This window comes from Schistocerca piceifrons, chromosome 9, assembly GCF_021461385.2.
Source record: "Schistocerca piceifrons isolate TAMUIC-IGC-003096 chromosome 9, iqSchPice1.1, whole genome shotgun sequence".
Lineage (NCBI taxonomy): Eukaryota > Metazoa > Arthropoda > Insecta > Orthoptera > Acrididae > Schistocerca > Schistocerca piceifrons.
The window spans coordinates 103,341,161-103,360,521 of NC_060146.1; the positions used below are offsets into that span (position 1 = coordinate 103,341,161).

Genomic DNA, 19,361 nt, shown 5'->3' on the forward strand with positions numbered 1-19,361 from the left:
TAGAAGTCGCAAAGCAGCTGCAGGTTTTACTGTGTAACAACATTAAATCCACGCTTATTGTCTCCATATAGCCCCCAACAATTTCTCTGTTAATACGAGGGCAAGTCAATTATTATCCGAAATTTAGTTACTATTTTTTATTTTGGTAGTACTGTCAGTTTAGGTTGATGACGCATGCTTTGTTTATTTGTTGTTATATCTTTGCAGTTTTCAAGCTGCTAGGTTAGTTTTGTTATCACTACCATGCTGTTAATCATGGCTGCTCCGCTGTCTATTTGCACCAAAGAAGAGCAATGTTCAGGGATCCACTTTTTGTGGTTGGAAGGTGTATCAGGGGCCGAAATTCATCAAAGACTTTCGGTGCAGTACGGGAACAGTGTTTTGCCACAACGAAGTGTCTACGAATGGACTGAAAAATTCCGAAACGGTAGCACAAACCATTAACTATTGACGAAGTGGCACATTGTCTGCAAATTAGTCACGGTTCTGCCTACGAAATCATCCACAACAGACTTGGGTTTCATAAGGTTTGTGCAAGATGGGTCCCAAAACAACTCACACAGTTGCATACACAAACACGCTTGGACATCTGGAAGAAAGAAAAAAAAAAAAAGTAAAAAAAAGAATAAAATAAAAAAATAAATAAATAAATAAAATTGGATCACTGTGGTAACGAAGAGGACAACTTCTTAGACAGTATCATTACTGGTTATGAAATATGGATCCATCATTATGAGCCAGAGAGTAAACAGCAGAGTATGGAATGGAAACATCCAAATTCGCCATGCAAGAAAACGTTCAAGACCCAACCATCCGCAGGAGAACTGATACTTACGGTTTTTTGGGACGCACAATGTCCAGTACTGGAACATTATAGGGAAAGAGGCACAACTATAAACAGTGTACATTACAGTAAGATGCTTACTGCTAGGCTAAAGCCTGCAATTCGAAGCAAAGGCCGAGGATTGCTGTCAAAAGGTGGTGTGCTGTTGTGCGACAATGCCCGTACGCACACTGCTGAATAGCTCCAGGAACTCAAATTTGAAGTACTGGATCATCCTCCATATAGTCCCGATCTTGCCCCTTCTGACTATCACTTGTTTGGTCCATTCAAACAGGCCTTAAGGGGCCATCAATTTGCCTTGGACGAAGTGGTGCATTCCTGGCTTGCAGCTCAACCGAGAACCTTCTTTTATGAGGGCATCAGGAAGCTTGTACAACGATGAACCAAGTGCGTTGAGATGCAAGGAGACTATATTAAAAAATGATGTTCTTGTAAGTTTCCTATTTGATTACAATAAAATTTTATAACTATTTTGTGGATAATAATTGACTTACCCTCATAATTGTATTAAGGGAATAAACACACTATGGCAAGGCCGCAGTCATAGGCAGAACTTACTTTGCGGTACCCAGACAATGGGATACGGATGTCTGGCCCTATCTCCAAGATTATATTCCACGGGGTTGGTTTGACACTCTTCTTCTGCAGATGCAACAGATGCTCTATTGCATCATTAAAATTGCACGCCATAGAATCATCAACCTAGAAAAAGAATCACAATAAAATAATATTGACAAACACTGTTGCCGACAACTGTCGAATGAGAATTACAGAATTACATGCCACAGTCTTAAAGTGGCCTATACTACAAACAACGACGAACACTGCCCATATCCCATCTCCAGGGTGGCTTTTCAAACTAGAAAAAAAGAATTCCCTGAGAATTCCGCGTATGGGGAGGAAGATGGTGTCATTAAAAGCTCCTCACGCATTAACGGGGAGTGGGGGAGGGGAAGGGGTATACAGCAATAACGGCTTTCCTTTTCTCTCAGTTGACATATATTAGCAATAAGTAGTAGCTTAACAGCATTTTTTTAACATCGATAATTTATATGCAATAATATTTTAACACACTTTGAAATAATAAGCATTTTCAAATTTTTGACTTATAATACTCATTAAAATTAAACAATGGAAACTCCAGGTAGGAGATGCTGGAGTCAATAGTCATGTGTGCATGAGGTGTGCTTGCTTGTGTGTATGAACAGTGTGTGTGTGTGTGTGTGTGTGTGTGTGTGCGCTTTACTAATGAAGACTGTGGGTGAAAGCTTTATGTAAGTGTCTTTTAATTGTGCCTGTCTGCAACTTAATGTGTCTTCTTTCTGGTAAGTAGCAACCTGTCATTAAATTAAATTTCAATACTAGGAAAAAAATGCAGAATTCCATGAGATTTTATGAAATTCCTGAAATTCCCTGAGACTTCCCCAAATTTGCCAGGTAAAATCTAATTATCTGCAAATTTCAGGTTTTCCAGAAGAATCACCACCCTGATCTCTCTCATACAGAAAATAAGCCCTCTCATTCCCATTTAATAATGTCAGGGTGTATAAATTTTCTCGTCACTCATAGATATACAACTGAGTATCTTTGGGAACAATTTTAGTGACAGCCTCTTATTCTGCCACAAAAGGACCTGCTGGTTTAACACAGTGGAACCTCGCTTAACAAGCACTTCCCAGAAAATGCGATTTGCATAACAAGCAAAACAAACTGTAAAAAATTTACTCGTTTATCAAGTGATGTTTTGCATAACAACTGAGGAGGATTTAATGTGATGTCACCAGCCATTTGTGTGTGGCAGGGGGAAACATTCAACAATATGAACACCTTTGATTGTCGGCAGCGGCATATGAACAACGTCTTTAGTACGTACTGCAGTCTGGGTACAACACTCTTTCTGTTACTATCTTAGCGCAGCTTGGGATGACGCATTTTTTGTGAACTTGTGTTCACAAAGTGCTTTTTTGTGTGCACATTTTAATAATTGTCATAGAAATGTCCCCAAAGGTAAAGCCGCAAGAAGACAACCATAAGAGAAAGCAAATGACCATAGATTTGAAACATAAAATCATGAAAAATGCGAAAGTGGTGTGAGCATTGCTGATTTAGCACGCACATAAAATCGGTCTGCATCAACTGTTTGCCCTATCCTCAACAACAAGGATGAGATTATGGAGATAGACGCTTCAAAGGGAGTAACAAGAGTATCGAAACAATGGTTTCATATTCTGGATGATGTCAAAAGGTTGCTCCTCATACGGATAAATGAAAAGCAATTGCAAGGCGACAATATTAACGAGACGTCATTTGTCAGAAGGTGTGAATGGTTTTCGCTGACCACATTAAGATGACGCCAGGATTATTACTGGCCGAAGAAGTGTTTAAGGGAAGCCATGGATGATTCGAGAATTTTAAGAGAAGAACTGGCATCCACAGCATTGTGAGGAACGGCAAAGCAGCTATCTCTGACTCAAAGACATCAGAGAACTTCAGCAGCAATTCACGATGCTCGTAGATTCTCAGGGTTATCCGTCACATCAGGTTTTTAATTGTGATGAGATGGGTCTACTCTAGAAAAAGATGCGGAAATGTACCTTTGTAACAGTAAAGGAGAATGCACTGCCCGGTCACAAGCCAATAAAATAGTGTCTCACACTGCTATTCTGTGCCAATGCAAGCAGCGATTTGAAAATCAAACCACTGCTTGTTTACCATTCAGAAACTTCATAGGTCTTCAAGAAGTGTGAAGTTCAGAAGAACAGGTTAAATGTGATATGGAGGTTCAACAACAAGGCTTGGGTGACACGTGATCTTTTTTGTGATTGGATCAATGAAATGTTTGGTCCTTCAGTGAAAAATATTCACTTGAGATGTCTTGCTTGTTATGGTTAACTCCTGCCCATTCTCCAGTTCTACAAGACTGCCTTCTTGAAGAATTTCTGTGCATCAAGACCCAATTTCTGCCTTCCAAACACCGCTCCGATACACCAGCCTATGGACCAGCAGATTATTGCTAACTTTAAGAAGCTCTGCACTAAAGCACTCTTTGAGCATTGTTTTGAATTGACTGAAGCTACTGAACTCACTCTCAGAGATTTTTGGAAATATCACTTCAACATTGTTGCTTGCATCAAGATGATTGAAAAGGTGTGGGAAGGGGTTACCAAGAGAACTCTCACCTCTCACTTCTGCTTGGAAGAAGCTTTGGCCGGAGTGCATTGTCAAATGTTACTCTGAGGCATTTGAATCAGTACCTATACTCCTGAGACCTGATGTCCATTATAATGGAGATCGAGTTTCCTGTCCTGCTGTCAAAGATTCTGCATTTTTCATTGTAATACTTGTGGCACATTTGAATGGACTGTATGCTGCAGCCATCTGGCGGGAGAAATGGTCACTACGATCACTTGGCGCCAAGTAGCAGCTTTGTTTACGACCTGTTACAATGGCAGGTGAGTTCTCCGTTATTATTGTGTATTTTTCGAAACATATTTTATAAAAAAAGGACCTATACTAGACAGCATCTATAAGTGGTGCTAATACGACTTTCTGTGCAATAAGGTTTTGTAGTACTGTGTATTTCCATAAATTATCATTGAAAATCAGTAATGTCCACTGTAGTGGACACTGGAACGTGCAGCCACATCTCTGAGCACTATTTCGTAGGCAATAGTGGTGATTACCTTTGCTAATTTCCAATACATTTCATGTTTTGACTGTTGCTCAATGACATTATCTGATCCACTACTATCATTATTTTCTGTAAGGGAAGTAGGCACAATGTTAAAACAATCATTTTCTTAAAGGATACAGATCAAAGCTCAGTTCAGAAGAAATTTTAGAACTTCTTTTGAATGGCGACGTGTCATATCTTGAGATTAGTGAGGAGGAGGATGGTGATTTTGATCTGGCAGACGATGCTGTGCAGCAACGCAATGTTCCTTCCACAAGTGAACAGAGTAGCAGCAGCACTGATAATTCTGATGATGACGAGAATTCCGAGATGACGCGAGTTCTTCACAGCATCGCAGGATGTTTTGGGAGAAATGCGAAAGGTAAGTGTAATACCTTCTTGTAAATAATTTTCTATTATTCCTGATATTTTCGATCTTTCCTTCATGCTTTGTCTCCAAATTTCAGGTTTGAGGGACTCCAGGCTACCTTCTCGCCCACAGGAGTTGCAGAACATAATGAGAAGCAGATCGTGGACTACTTTCAGCAATACTTTGACTTGGCCTTTTTTAAGGATACGTCTGAACTTTCCAATATGAGATATTTACAGCAGACTGGAAGGTCTTTAAAGCTGTCTGCCAAGGAATTGCAGGTATTTATTGGAGCAACAATACTAATGTCTTGTTTGAGATACCCTAGAGTTAGGATGTACTGGGGTAAAACAACAAGAGTTTTTAGCATTACTGAAATAATGACTTGAGACCGATACTTCACCATTAGGAGTAATTTGAAAATGACAGGCGATAATGCTGTAACAGAGGAAACTAGAAGGAAAGATAAATTGTGGAAAATAAGGCCACTTTTAGAACGTGTAAAGAGAGCATGCCTCTGTTTACCTTGAACTCCTGAAGTAGCAGTGGATGAACAAATGATCCCTTTACTGGAGCATGTGCAATAAAACAATTTGTCAGGGGAAAGCCAAATCCTGAAGGGCTTAAAAATTTTGTGTTGGCTGCCCCTTCAGGACTAGTCCTTGACTTTGAGATTTATGGAATTTCAGGGTGTTTCACAGAGGAGGAGGAGGAGGAGGAGGAGGAGGCGGTAACAGCAAAGCAGTAATCTTCTGACACAATAAGAGAAATCCTGAAAGCCTGGGAACCGGAAGACTGAAAATTGCCAACCCAATAAAGCAGTTGCTACATGTGTTACGAATTTATTTGGCGGCAATGTTGTGTCGTATTTTCACCATGTGTTGAAGCATTGGCAGAAATAAATGACTATAGACAGCTTCCTGGTAAAAAAGAATTAGTTGTGTATCATGAATAATAAAGTATATAATACTGTATGTATAATTTTCTTTGAATAAATGGAATGAATAATATAAAACTTTTAGTACTTTTTCTGCATGGAAAGCATTACCGTATCTTACATTAATTTATATGGGATAAATTGTTTTACTTGACGAGTGTTTCACTCTACAAGTAAGATTCTGGAACGAATTATGCTCACCATGCTAGGTTCCACTGTAATTACATATCTGTATAGCTTCGTGTGTGTGTGTGTGTGTGTGTGTGTGTGTGTGTGTGTGTGTGTGTGTGTGTACTAAGGTTCAGATTTCCCTTCCCTTCCCTGTCGGCAGTAATTGTTCATGCGCTTGGTTATCTGCTGTCTTGGTTCTTTGGAGAATTTCTTCTCCTTTCCTGTGACTTGAGTGGAACCTCACTCATCCATTTCTTAATATTACTTCTGTATGTAGTCCTCTAGTGTATAATGCCCTAATATTACCAGATTAGGTTAGGTGTCCTCTGACTTTGTCAAGGTATCTGGTATTTGAATGGTGGGGATGGAGACTCTCATAGTACATCAGTATCCCTTTTGTCAATCCAACTGGGTGCAAGTGTTCTACATGGCCACACAAGTTCAGGAGTTGTTTCGTTATGACGTCATTTACAGGTTCACTGAGATGTTACACCTCCACATTGTTCCACATCTTCCACCCACCCTCATGGTTCTTCTAAGTCCTACTACTTTTCTGATGAATCGGCATTCTCTGAACTCCGGTGTGGTAATTATTTATTTGTAATTTCTGCTACCAGACACTTTTAATTTATTTTATGTTTAATCTAACATGCATTTTGAACATGTTCTGTTCATCACCATGCATTTATGCATGCATACACCAAGAGAAATGTTACTTAAAAATAAATTGTCTTAAACTAAATTAACCTAGAACTGTTTGCCCATAGTTCACTACTGTAGTGGCTGGTGTGGCATTTGGAGGGGAGGGGGCTAGTGGATGGCCAGATATCGATGTCAGTTACGTCTTCTGCTGACTTTTCTTGTTGTTGGTTATGTATGACATCACAGCCTGTATAGGATGCAGACAATTTTGCATTACTTGTGTGATGCGAAAATCGTCCGAAAGGCTTTTTACGACAGTTGATCACTTACAAATTTATCGCCTTGTAGTACCAATGACCTAAAATAACTGTACTGTGGTGACAGATTTTGATATTTCTGCTAATATTTCTATTATCATACAATTTAGTGATAGGCTGATAGCCCTGTATGCCATTTACAATTTAACAATGTGAGCCTTACTTTCCTCTTTTTCTCTGATGTCCTCTGCAATGATTTCATTGAGGTGCTTAAGTTTTGGAATTGGGTAATATGGCCAAATTCAGTGCCAAGGATGGTGGCACTCATATCAGTCATAAATCCTGACTTTTCAAAGGAGATCTGCAACTGTCTTTTTCTGTTCATTTCTTCAGAATTTCAATCTGGGTGCACGCTGTATCAGTGTTTGTGGAGAGTACGGCCGAGTCATCAGTAAATGCTAAACATTCAATCTTGACACGGTCACGTCATGGCTTGCTCTGTGTGGCACTCTGTTACAACTTTCTCTCGAACCTGGTTAAAGAACATAGGTGATAAGCTGTCTCCTAATTGCACACCAGTTTTGATATCAAATAGATCTAAAGTCTCTTCCACAATTTCTCCTCATTTTAGTGATATTTTATGTCCTAAACCAATAAAACAAATATCAATAAGTATTAAATTTCTGTGTTTAATTTAATCATTAGAAATGAGACACACAGATTGGGAAAGAATAGGGTACGGGTGGGGACGTGTTGGTGGGACTGGCAGCTTTAAACAAATAATTTTTAGACAATATGGCTTTCTTACATGCCATAATTGCAGTCGGGGATTCTACTTTCCTTTTTTTAAATTTCTGCTATCAAAAGTTTTGAAATACCATGCGGTGATTCTATGTCAAGTGGTCTATGGGTCCCAACTCTACCATCTCTGAGTTTGTTCAAGTTTTATGTGTAAGTTTGCTAAACAACCAAAGGAAGCTATAAAACTTTCCAGCTCACAAGTTTTAATACTTTTCTCGCAAACTTGATTCAGTATCTTCTCATTAGATATTTGTTGTATCCATCTAATCTTCGACATTCTTCTATAGCACTGTATTTTAAATGCTTCTATTCTTTCCTCCCCTGAACTGTTATTGTCCAAGCATCACTTCTATACATAACTACATTCCAGACAAATACTCTCATAAAAAGTATCTTCTCAGAAAGGCTTTTCTTGTTACTGCCAGGCCTAATTTTGTATCCACTCTGTTTCTGCTGTTATCAGTTATTTTACTGCCCAAACAAATAAATGGATCAACTACTTTTAATGTTGTATTTCTAAATCTAATTCCCCTCAGCATCACCTGGTTTAATTTGACTACATTCCATTGCCCTCTTTTTATTTATGTCAATATTAATATCATAAGCTCTTTTCGATACACTATCCATTCTGCTAACCAGATATTCCAAGTCATTTGCCATCTTTGTAGAATTACAATGTCATAGCCAAGCCTCCCTGAACTTTAATTCTATTTCCAAACATTTCCTTGGTTTCCAAACTGCTTGCTCAATGTACAGATGGAATAATATTGGAGAGATGCTCCAATACTATCTCACTTCCTTTCCTCAACTACCACTTCCTTTCCAAGTTCTTTAATTCTTATAACTGCAATCTGGCTTCTGTACAAGTTATTTCCCTTGCGTTTCAAAAAGTGCATTCCAGTCACATTGTCAAAATCTTTTTCCTAAACCTATAAATGCTACAACCATAGGTTTCCATTTCTTCATTCTATCTTCTAAGATGATTTGTAGGGTCAGCACTGCCTCGTGTGTTCCTACATCTCTCGGGAATTTATCTTGCAGAAAAATGGAATAGTTTTGTCATAGGAAGCCTCCCAAGGATCTTAATAACTCTGAGGGAATGTGCATTTCTCACGGTACCTTGTTTCGACTTGGGTCTTTCAAGTTCTTTTTCAAATTCTGCTTGCAGTAGGCTATCATATCTTCTTTCTATTCTTCATCAACCTCCTCTTCCCATTCCATGATATTGACTTCAGGTTCATTTCCCTTGCATAGCTCTTGTACACATTTTTCAATTTTCTGCTTTCTCTCAGTGCTGACTTCTTGTGACTTGATCTCTTAATATCCATACTGACGATTCACTTTTTTTTAATTTCCCTAAAGCCAGCATCTATTAGGTTGGTGCATAAGTTTGTAGCATTTTTCTTTTGCATGTTGATATTCTGGTTGCTATGGGATTATTTCTCAACTGTCATTTTTTATTTGTAGTTCACTGTTGTTTTTTCAGTTTACATACAGTCATTTTGTCATTTGGAGATACTGGGTGGAGATGTGGATGCAAGAAAATGGGAGTGTCAAGTGAAGAAATCAAAACATTTCCGACATATTCTTCTTTTTGAGATCGATACAGGAGTTGACAGTAGCAGAAGCAACCAGAAACGTTTGTGATGTGCATGGGAATAATGCCGATGGACAGAGAATGGCAAGAAAATTATTTTCTCGTTTTAAGGAGGATTGTTTTGTCATTAGTGACTCTCCAAGCTCAAGAAGACCTTCATTGTTTGATGAAGATTGTTTAAAGACATTAATCCACAATGATCCATGTCAGTGTACCCAAGAACTGGCAAATGTGATGAACTGTGATAATGATTCCACCATTCTGCAACATTTGCATGCGATGCGGAAGATTCCAAAACTGGACATACGGGTACTACATGCTCTATGCCAAAATCACAAAAATCAGAGGGTAGCTGTATGTGCATTTCTGTTTGCTTGTCACCAACTGGCTTGTGACAAACAACAACCATTACTATCCTGTATCATTACTGATGATAAGAAATGGTGTCTTTATGCTAACATTAGGAAAAGAAAAGAATTGTTGAGCCCAAACAAAGGAACAACTCCCTGAACAAAGACCTGTATGTATTCACAATGCATACTGTTATGCATCTGATGGAACAGAAATAGTGTGGTGTACTACGAATTACTTCCCGAGGTGTAAACATAACTGCTCTCATTTATTGTCAACAACTGAAACATTTTGCATATGCAATCCAAGGACAATGAAGAAAACTGTGTGAAGTGATGTTACTCCATGATAACACTTGCCATCATTCTGCTAGACTGACAAAAACGCCATACAGGAGTTGGGTCGGGAATTCATTCCGCTCCCACCTTATCCACCTGACCTTGCACCCTCAGATTTTCACGTTTTCTGTTCTCTATCAAACAACTTTCAGTGAACTTCCTTTCTGATGAAAATGTGTTCTGAACATGACTAGATGATTTCCTCTATCGTTGACGGACTATTGTAGATTGTGAAGGAGAATATATTAATGATGATGAAGTTCTCTGTTATGTGTATCTTTTGTGTTTATTAAACATATGGAAAAATGCTACGAACTTTATCATATTCACATATACCTCTAAAGCTTTGCATCTCTCTCCTCCAGCTATCCCTGTCTTGCAATTTTATGTCCTCTCCCTGGGAACTGTTAACCTCAAATAAATTAGACCAAACAAAATGTTAGTATCTGTGCTATATGTGTGTGGTTAATTATCCAATTAACTTGCAGTCTTCCAAAGAATAACCACACATATACAGGTCTTGCACCTCATTTCATCTAACACCATACCGGCTGTTGACCTTATGGGCATAACATACAAGCCCATGGGGCTACACGTGTGTGAATTTTGTCAGTAAATTTGCACATTACATGTGGCTCATAGTCACGCATCACGCGTCCCCTATGTCAGTCAGATATCACTCACAGTGAGAACTACAGGCGGCTCCCTCTCATCCTAGGGTCTGCATGACGCGCCCTGCCTTTCTTTTTAAATTCCCCAACCTACTGCTCTCTCCTCCTAAAGGAAGGAACCAATAGTCCTGAACGCTATGTAGTGTTATCTCTTTTACTTTTATGTGGCATTGTTGGAGACCACTGTATCTTAGAGTTGTTTGTCTTTAGTCTTGTTACCAGGCCTGGTGGGTTATATAAGACAAACGAACAGGTCAGATGTTGACTGATCGTTATGAAGGATGTGGAGATGCCGCATACACGTCTGAGACAGCTCTGTCACAACGTGACAGTTTGAAAGGGGCCTCACTGTGGGTTTCCCTTTGTCCCAGTTATGCAATATCCACACTTGCTTTCACATGTAATATTGATCATTTTTTGCGTGTTTTATACTTTAAGATACAATCACACAAATGTACCAGTAATTTTAAAATAATGACATGAAAACATGAACGTCTGGTCTTCTAGGTTTGAAATTCTTCTAAGTGGCTGGTCCTAAAAGTTGTTAAGTTTTAAACGAGAGTCAAATGTATCTTCTGGTAAACCTTCCGGGATGTAAGGTCGTGGTCCATGAAACTCTTCAGCTCCTAACGTTTCGTCCAGAGCTGCGCTGGACATCTTCAGAGGGGTGTTTCTCCTCCGGTGAGTCTTGAGTCGGCAAGACTCACCGGAGGAGAAACACCCCTCTGAAGATGTCCAGCGCAGCTCTGGACGAAACGTTAGGAGCTGAAGAGTTTCATGGACCACGACCTTACATCCCGGAAGGTTTACCAGAAGAAATGTCATCCGGTCATGAAAGCCTTCATACTATGAGAGTCAAATGCTCTGTTAGTTATGAAATTCATCACACATTTTCACATGTAACACAATTCATCTTGTGTAGAAAGAAATTTACTTTGAAAGTAACACTTTTCAAACCACCATTCGCAATACTATTCTGAGACTGTTAGACATAGGTTCATTTCAGCAGTTGCCAGAGAGCGCCAGAGAACAGTTATTATTGCGCGTGTGCAGCTGCAGTGATCTAAGAAGCCCGCATGAAGAGATCTTACATTATGCCATATATAAAAAAAAGCAAAACAGGACATCAGCATTGGCATTTCGTAAACCATACTAAAATGCATAATTCGTCGAACTGCACATCGGTTTGTCGAGATTCACAATGAAGTAGGTCCCACCTCATATTAAGCTTTTCAGAGTGGTTTCTGGGATGTAAATTTTGTTGGAGTACCAGTACTGTACTGTACTGTACTTTATTACGGCATAATGCCATACATGGCAGAAGATGAAAACGTGCGCTTGAAATTCAGCGAACAATTGGAACTAGCCAATACTGTGGAAACTCATGAAACGCTTCGTTTCAAATAAATTGATTGCCTCATTGGTAAAGATTAATAAAGCCAAATGTCTTTGGCAAACTGACAAAAATAACTTCATTGTTATGCAAGGCTTAACTCTTAAAAATTTGGAAATAAAATAAAATAAGAAAACTGAAACTAATAATATATTTTTGCCTTCCATAATTATGTGAATGTATTTGAATTCACTCGATAGGTCCTGACCACAGAAATCCATTTTGTTTTCATTTAATGTGGGAGCTGTAAACGAAGAGGAAACAGAAAAATCACTTGACATAAACATGGGGCATGTGGAGACAAACCCTCTTCTTACAACAACTTGGACAACTCCTGCGCATGTGCGAATCTGGCAGCTAGGGCGAAAGAGAAAAAAATTTTCTCGTTAGCATCTGGCTGCTTGCTGCTACTGTCGATAAGCTAACAGCCACACTTCAAGTAGCTGGAAGGTACTGCTCATATGCAAGTCAACTGCGCATGTGCATGAGTGCGCTGGCAATTGCTCAAACGAACCTAATGTAAACAGCTGTGATGTCACACTCAGAAAGCAGTTTATTGTTACAAAGTATTGCATAGTCTTCGCCCCACGGCCTTTGACATTTTGCTGGCGGACGCTTATGCATTCACGGTGTTTCGTTGGTGTAAATGGCACTTTCCTTTGCAACTTAAGTTTTATTTATTTATCTTTTTCTCTCGTTTATGTTTTAATGCTGCAGTATTATTCTCCAGTAGGGGGATACAGTAGGATTCTTTGCTAGAGTATCAGTTCTTACCAGTCAAAATTACAGAAATTTAACTGAAAACTAAAACAATGAAGAATTCCCGGAACTCTGAAAAATTCCCAGATTTTCTCAGTTTTCTCCCTGATGATGAAACTCCCGGGTTTTTCCCGCATTTCCCGGTTGTCCTGGATCATATACACCCTGAATCCAGATATTGTACACCAAGCAAATTGTAATCCCTTCACTTCTGCACCTACCATCTGACAAGGAACGCCTTGAGTGTGAGTCACAAATTCAATCTTTAGTAAGGCTCATTTGAAAGTATTGAATTAACAGTTATGACAGCAAATGTATCAGCTGCTTATGACACCACACTTTAGGAGAGCAGCAGAAAATGAGTGTCTGAGGTATAGCAATCAACCTTCAATGGGATGCATGTATTATACCCCACTAAATGGTCATCATTGACATTCAAGAAATGTTCAAAACAAACCATTAAATTGCACAATGCCCAGACAACAATGGTGGGCCACACTAATCTCAAAGATTCACTCCATCGAGATCGAAGACGAACTCCTTGGGAGTTACATACCATGCAGGACGTTCAGCTAGGTATCCGCTCTTAAGGAATGCATACAGAATCTTATCACTGTAATGGGGTGAAGAGAACTGACGGAATAGGAGGGCATGCAACTAAATGTGAAACAGTCTATCGTGGAGTTTATCAAGAAACAGGCTATCCTTTAAGGCATTGCTGCAGATAGTGCGATAAATAAGATGTTTTATAGGCACAGAAAAAACAAACACTGAGAGGTTGAATTTGTCCAATTTTTCCAAATGGTATGAACTGCAACGTCAAAGATTTTATAGGAGGAATAGTTTGCTTGAAAGGAGTATGATTTTTCTATAAACACCAGGAATCTAGCAAAAGCAAGTTATTCTGAGCAGCTATTGGCCAAAAGCAGTGCTCATACCACAGCTGTAGTTCCCTTATGTCCATTTTCCCATTCTTACTTGCTGTGATGTACAAATTCCCTATGCCCTTGTGAGATCAATCACATCGTAGGAAGTGGAGCACTTCCGACTTCTCGCAGCACAATAAATAACTTTCCAGCCAATTTACCACCTAGATTAACAGTCAGCATAATCGTATATGAATATGTTAAGGTATTGGTGTCAGTTGATCTCAATACAACTCTATTGGTACCTCTAATTTTCAGGGTTCCTTTCATATGCATTTCCTGTTAAAATCCCAATTGGTCTCAATGATGAGATAAGTCTGTTTATCTCAACTGCAATTTTTTGAGCTGATTTCATAGTTTACTGGGCATTGGCAAGTTGACATTTTGTTTGAAATTTTGTTATCTTACGTCTCCCAATTCTGTAGTACTGTTTGAAGTTATGCAATCATCCACTGCTTCCATCAAAATCACTGTAATCTATGTTGCACACAAATTGATCTCCTTAATGTAGCAGATCACTATCACACACATCCTGTAAATTGCATCAGGCATCCTTGAAATGTGTAAACACCAGTTTTTGTAAAAAGTGTGCCACATCGTCCCTTGAATATCCATAGTTTTTCTTATGCACTTCATGGTCATATAGTTTCAGACTTATTATAAATCTGTTCACAGTTATTTTTTTACTATGCTGTAGATGAACTCCCATGTACATAATTATGTTTAGTAACCACTACTTGGACAACAACTGTCCTTTACTAAGCTTCACTAGAGATGGGATTTGTGGCTGCCTGTGCTACAAGGATGACAAACTAAACAGCTCGACACCTGTTTCAATATCACTTTCACTTGTTAAGCACGTATCATCATTATCATATTCCCCATGTACACTGTCTGCACAGTAGAGTGTATATAACACCACACATTCCATTGACTCATTTTGCAGAAACACTTATATTTCATCTGCCACATCTTTTACCACTCCTTGGGTTTCTTTCTGATGAAATTTCACCTTTGGCAGCAATTGTAGATATACTGTAATGTTTGCTTTGTTTATTGTTGCTACTGCTCTGTTTTTTATGAACACCACTAGTACTGTAGCACTGTCACAAGTTACTTCTCGAATAAGCACCTATTGTTTTGTTTTGTTTTAGGGTGCAAAAAGAATTAGGGTCATACAGGCCTGTGTCAAAACTGTAGAACACTAATACAAAGAGAGGAGTTAAAAATGACTACACATCAATCCCAATCAACTGAGGAGAAGGCAGCTAAAAAAAGGGGCATGGGGAAAGCTCTGTAAAATATGCCATAGAGAAATGGAGGTCCTGAACTAAAATTTAAATGTCTTTTGCCATATTGCTACAACAGATAAAAGTAAAATGCGATCAGCAGCCCGAGCGTCATTCGCTAAAACGGCCGATAACTCAGACAGCAAACACAAACGAGAACATAAGTGATTAAAAAAAGGGTATTCTGCCAGGAAATGGCGGACCGTCAAAGCTGAGCACGATGTGCACAAAGTGATGGAGGAGCACCACTGAACAAATGACAATTGCTAAAAACACAGTGCCCAATACACAAGCTAGCTAAAACGATCTCCTCACAGCGAGAGGGCCAAGAGGAGGTTGTCCGAGCCACTGGTAGAGGCTTAATAACCTGGAGCTTGTATCCACAAAGGGAGGACCAGTGGTGACGTCAAAGCAACACCACCTGCTGACAGACAGCAACAGAGAGATCGGAGGGGATGTAAGAACTACCAGGCAGAGGTACGAGGACTGCAGCCTCGGCAGCAGCCTTGTTTCCTACAGTTGAACTGTGCTCCATCACCTCATACAGTGCACGTCATCGGGTTGCCAGAGGAGATAGAGAAGATCCAAAGAAGAGCGGAGTGTTTCATCACAGGGTTATTTGGTAAGCATGATAGCGTTACGGAGATGTTAAGCAAACTCAAGTGGCAGACTCTGCAAGAGAGGCACTCTGCATCGCGGTGTAGCTTGCTGTCCAGGTTTTGAGAGGGTGCATTTCTGGATGAGGTATCGAATATATTGCTTCCCTCTAATTACCTCCAGAGGAGATCACGAATGTAAAATTAGAGAGATTCGAGCATGCACGGAGGCTTTCCGGCAGTCATTCTTCCCGCGAACCATACGCGACTGGAACAGGAAAGGGAGGTAATGACAGTGGCACGTAAAGTGCACTCCGCCACACACCGTTGGGTGGCTTGTGGAGTATAAATGTAGATGTAGATGCACTTCCAGTCCCACCCAATGTTATCATTAGCAGCCAATATTGTGCTCGCACGGTACACAACACAGAGCATGAATGCCGTAAACACCGTCGGCCTTTTGCGACCTCCCTTTCGACAGGTTCCTTGCAAGAACAATTAATGGACTCCACGCAACATTCTGTGTCAACCCACACCATTGGTGGAAGACTGGTAGCAGTCAGACTCGAGACTTACAGCCTAATGCATAGAATGCCATTAATGCCACAAATGAACAATTACATCTGGAATGGTGATGTAAGCAGGAAGCACGGATTGGTGATGAATGGCATCACACTGTGTTCGGCAATGAATTGTGGTTCTGCACTACCTCGGACAATCGTCGCCAGTGAGTACGGCAGCGAGCTGGGAAGACGTCCCATTGTTCCAATATTTTACAGAGGTACAGCAGTGTTTCTTCTGGCATGATTGAAGGAGCTGTGACAGCATGATAGTACATTACAGATGTTCCGGCATAAAGTCAGGCACCGGCATGACGGTCGAGCAGAGAGAGTTGAGAGGCGATGTCAGCCAATAGTATGCTGCCTGACCCCTCTCTAGAAAAAAGACGAGACAGCAGCAGCATCTACATGAAGAGCACAATCACTACACTGCCTGGCCACAGCCCAGTTGGAGACTAGTCATTCAACAAGCTGTATAGCGGTGATTTAGGAACTGTATTACAAATTGTATATAGTGAAGAGACTTCTTACTTGTTTGTCACCCATTGCTTGCGACATCTATTTTTCTCAAAGTTAAGTATTGTGATCATTTCCTTTTCTAATAAACTTCATTAATACGATTTGCTGGGATTGTTGTCTAGTGATCTGAGAAAGCAGGTTTCCTAGGCATTCCATCCTTGTCACCAATGTTGTGTCCTATGCACACCTCGAATATGGGGTGCCTAGGTATCAATTCTTTAATTCCAAGAACCAGTCAGAACAAACTTATCACGAGTGGGTAACAGATTTGCAGGGTATGCCGAGGAAATGCAAATTAAAATGTGCTTGTGGTACTCTATATTCAGATGTTGTGTTGGATTATGCGATCATGTAGAATGTTACTGATGTCAAAGTTAGAGAACAGAATTAAGTCATGCCCTCGGCGCTATTCACGACAAAAATGCCAATACTGTCCACCCAGACAAGCACAGTGTTACACTTGCGGCAAGAAAGGTCAGCGTACTATTGGCTGACATCACAGACCTCTCTGCTCTAACGTTCTTGACCATCATGCCGGCATGTGACTTTAAGTCGGAACATTACCCCCCTCCCCTCCCCCCGTAGATGGAGTCTTCGCCTCCTCTCGTCCTACCGATGGAGGAGGACCCATTCACACCGCAGCAGCTGACGACTTCTACATCTGGTTATGGGCCTCAGGAGGTGGGCACATACCCATCTGGTCATTTTCTATGGGATGTTTCTGCCAGAGCGAAGGTTGGACGGTGGGGTATGACTGGAAGCCTGATTTCCCCTGCAGCCACAAATCAACTGACCACAATCGAAGTCTGTGAGTTCTGCGGAGCACCCCCATTCTGCTCTGTCACATTGTCTCATAACTATTGATGTTGCTGATATGGAGCACATGGCAGTAGGTGGCTACACAATGCACCTAATATGAATAACATATGTTTTTGGGGGTGTTCGGGTACTTTTGATCACATAGTGTATGTATCAGAGCAAGCAGTAAAACACAAGCTGTGCAGTGTTTATGTCCTGCTGTTTGCTATACACTGTTAACAGTTACTTTAGAATTGCCAGCTACGAGTTAAGCAGTGCTGTCACACTCTCGTGGGAGGAATGCTATGCATACAGATTATATTACAAGATCTGTGGTTGTCAGATCTTCAGTACAAACTTCCTACTTGTACTATGCTGCTGTGTCAGGCAGCTTGCTGTACTTTGGAAATGTTTGTTGCAAGCTGAGATTTTGTTTTCATTTCTTACAGTTGTGAGGTTAATATTTTAGCTGTTATTATGACCTGCATTGTCTGTTGTGTTGTGCGGTACTGAACAATGGAAATGGAAATGTTGTGTGGCTAAGGCCTCTTGTCGGGTAGACCTGCTGCCTGGTGCAAGACTTTTGAGTTGACGCCACTTTGGTGACTTTCGTGTCGATGGTGATGAGATGATGATAAGAGACAACACAACACCCAGTCCCTGAGCGGAGAAAATCTGCGACCCAGCTGGGAATCGAACTTGGGCCACCTGGCATGACAGTCTGCTGCAGTGACCACTCACTATGAGGGCAGATGGTACTGAACAATGTCAGAAGGAAGTGCGTCAAATGTTTTTTTGGTGGAAAAGCTCAACATAGCTTCCTCGGTCAGACAAAAGTTGAATGACAACAGTCAAGAGAAATAGTTGCGTCTTATGTGCCTACACTGTCTACAACTTTTCTTGATTGTGCTATTAAATTCTGTTGTTGTTGTTGTAAAGCACCTATAGCAACAAAGTGAAATGAGGAAATAATTGGCTTCAGTGTCAAAATGATGAAATAAATTATAAATTTAAAAAGTTCGAGGGTACAGATCTAATGTCTCTCCATAAGCCACAGTTTCCCACATATGAAATCAACAAGCTGGTGAAAACATATGAACATATGAGTACATAGTCATTACGCTGTCACCTTGCCTGTGAGATTTTGGTTGAGACACTCAGAAATGAAGCTGTTAGGAGAGTCATCTCTGAATATTGGAAGAAAGCTGTCAGTGGTACACAGAGCTTCACGGGAAAATCATGGCAGAATGAAGCTAACTTAAAAAAAAAAAATAAATAAAAAAAAATAAATAAATAAAAATAAAAAAAATAATAAAAACCTATGGGAAGTGGCATGCTGATAAATAATGCCAGTGATAAAGTCACTTCAAGTATGCCTGAGAGCGACAAGAATAATGTTAGTAAAGTTTTTTGGTTGTAAAAAAAAAAAAAAAAAAAACTACAACCATATTCAGTTGAATGTTCACTGTGTGCAGTTTAAGTATCAACATAGCAAAATTATATTTTTGTAAGTTTTGAGCATTAAGAAAGCTGTTATCTGGAACTGGGCCTACATGAAGTTCATCATAGAAACTCAGTGTTTATTGCACAAAACAAATCCATTATTTTTCCTTCTTCCAAACTGATAAGTTTCCTCGATTAACAGGATTTTTGCTATGTTCATGTAAGTAGAAAGTTTGCTCACAAAATGTAATAGTACGTTCATTACAGCCACAGTGCATTGTTTCTTTCAACGAAACCGAACAGGTGGTAGCTGAGGTTTTGACACTGGAGCGCAGCACCATGTGCCGCATTTAACTCAAATTATTTAGCATTGGAAATCTCAGGGAGTGTTCTTGTTTGGAGCAGATAAAAATATGATATATTCTT

The 19,361-nt window shown here is 39.9% G+C and overlaps 1 protein-coding gene across 1 annotated transcript in view; it reads right to left on the minus strand.

Annotated features, from left to right (window-relative positions):
• LOC124716926 (X-ray repair cross-complementing protein 5-like) overlaps positions 1 to 19,361 on the minus strand; it is a 132,283-nt gene that overhangs the window by 72,875 nt on the left and 40,047 nt on the right. The window contains exon 4 of the mRNA XM_047243504.1: positions 1,403 to 1,546. Within this exon, the coding sequence (XP_047099460.1) occupies positions 1,403 to 1,546 (144 nt within the window). The remainder of the gene's footprint in view (positions 1 to 1,402; positions 1,547 to 19,361) is intronic.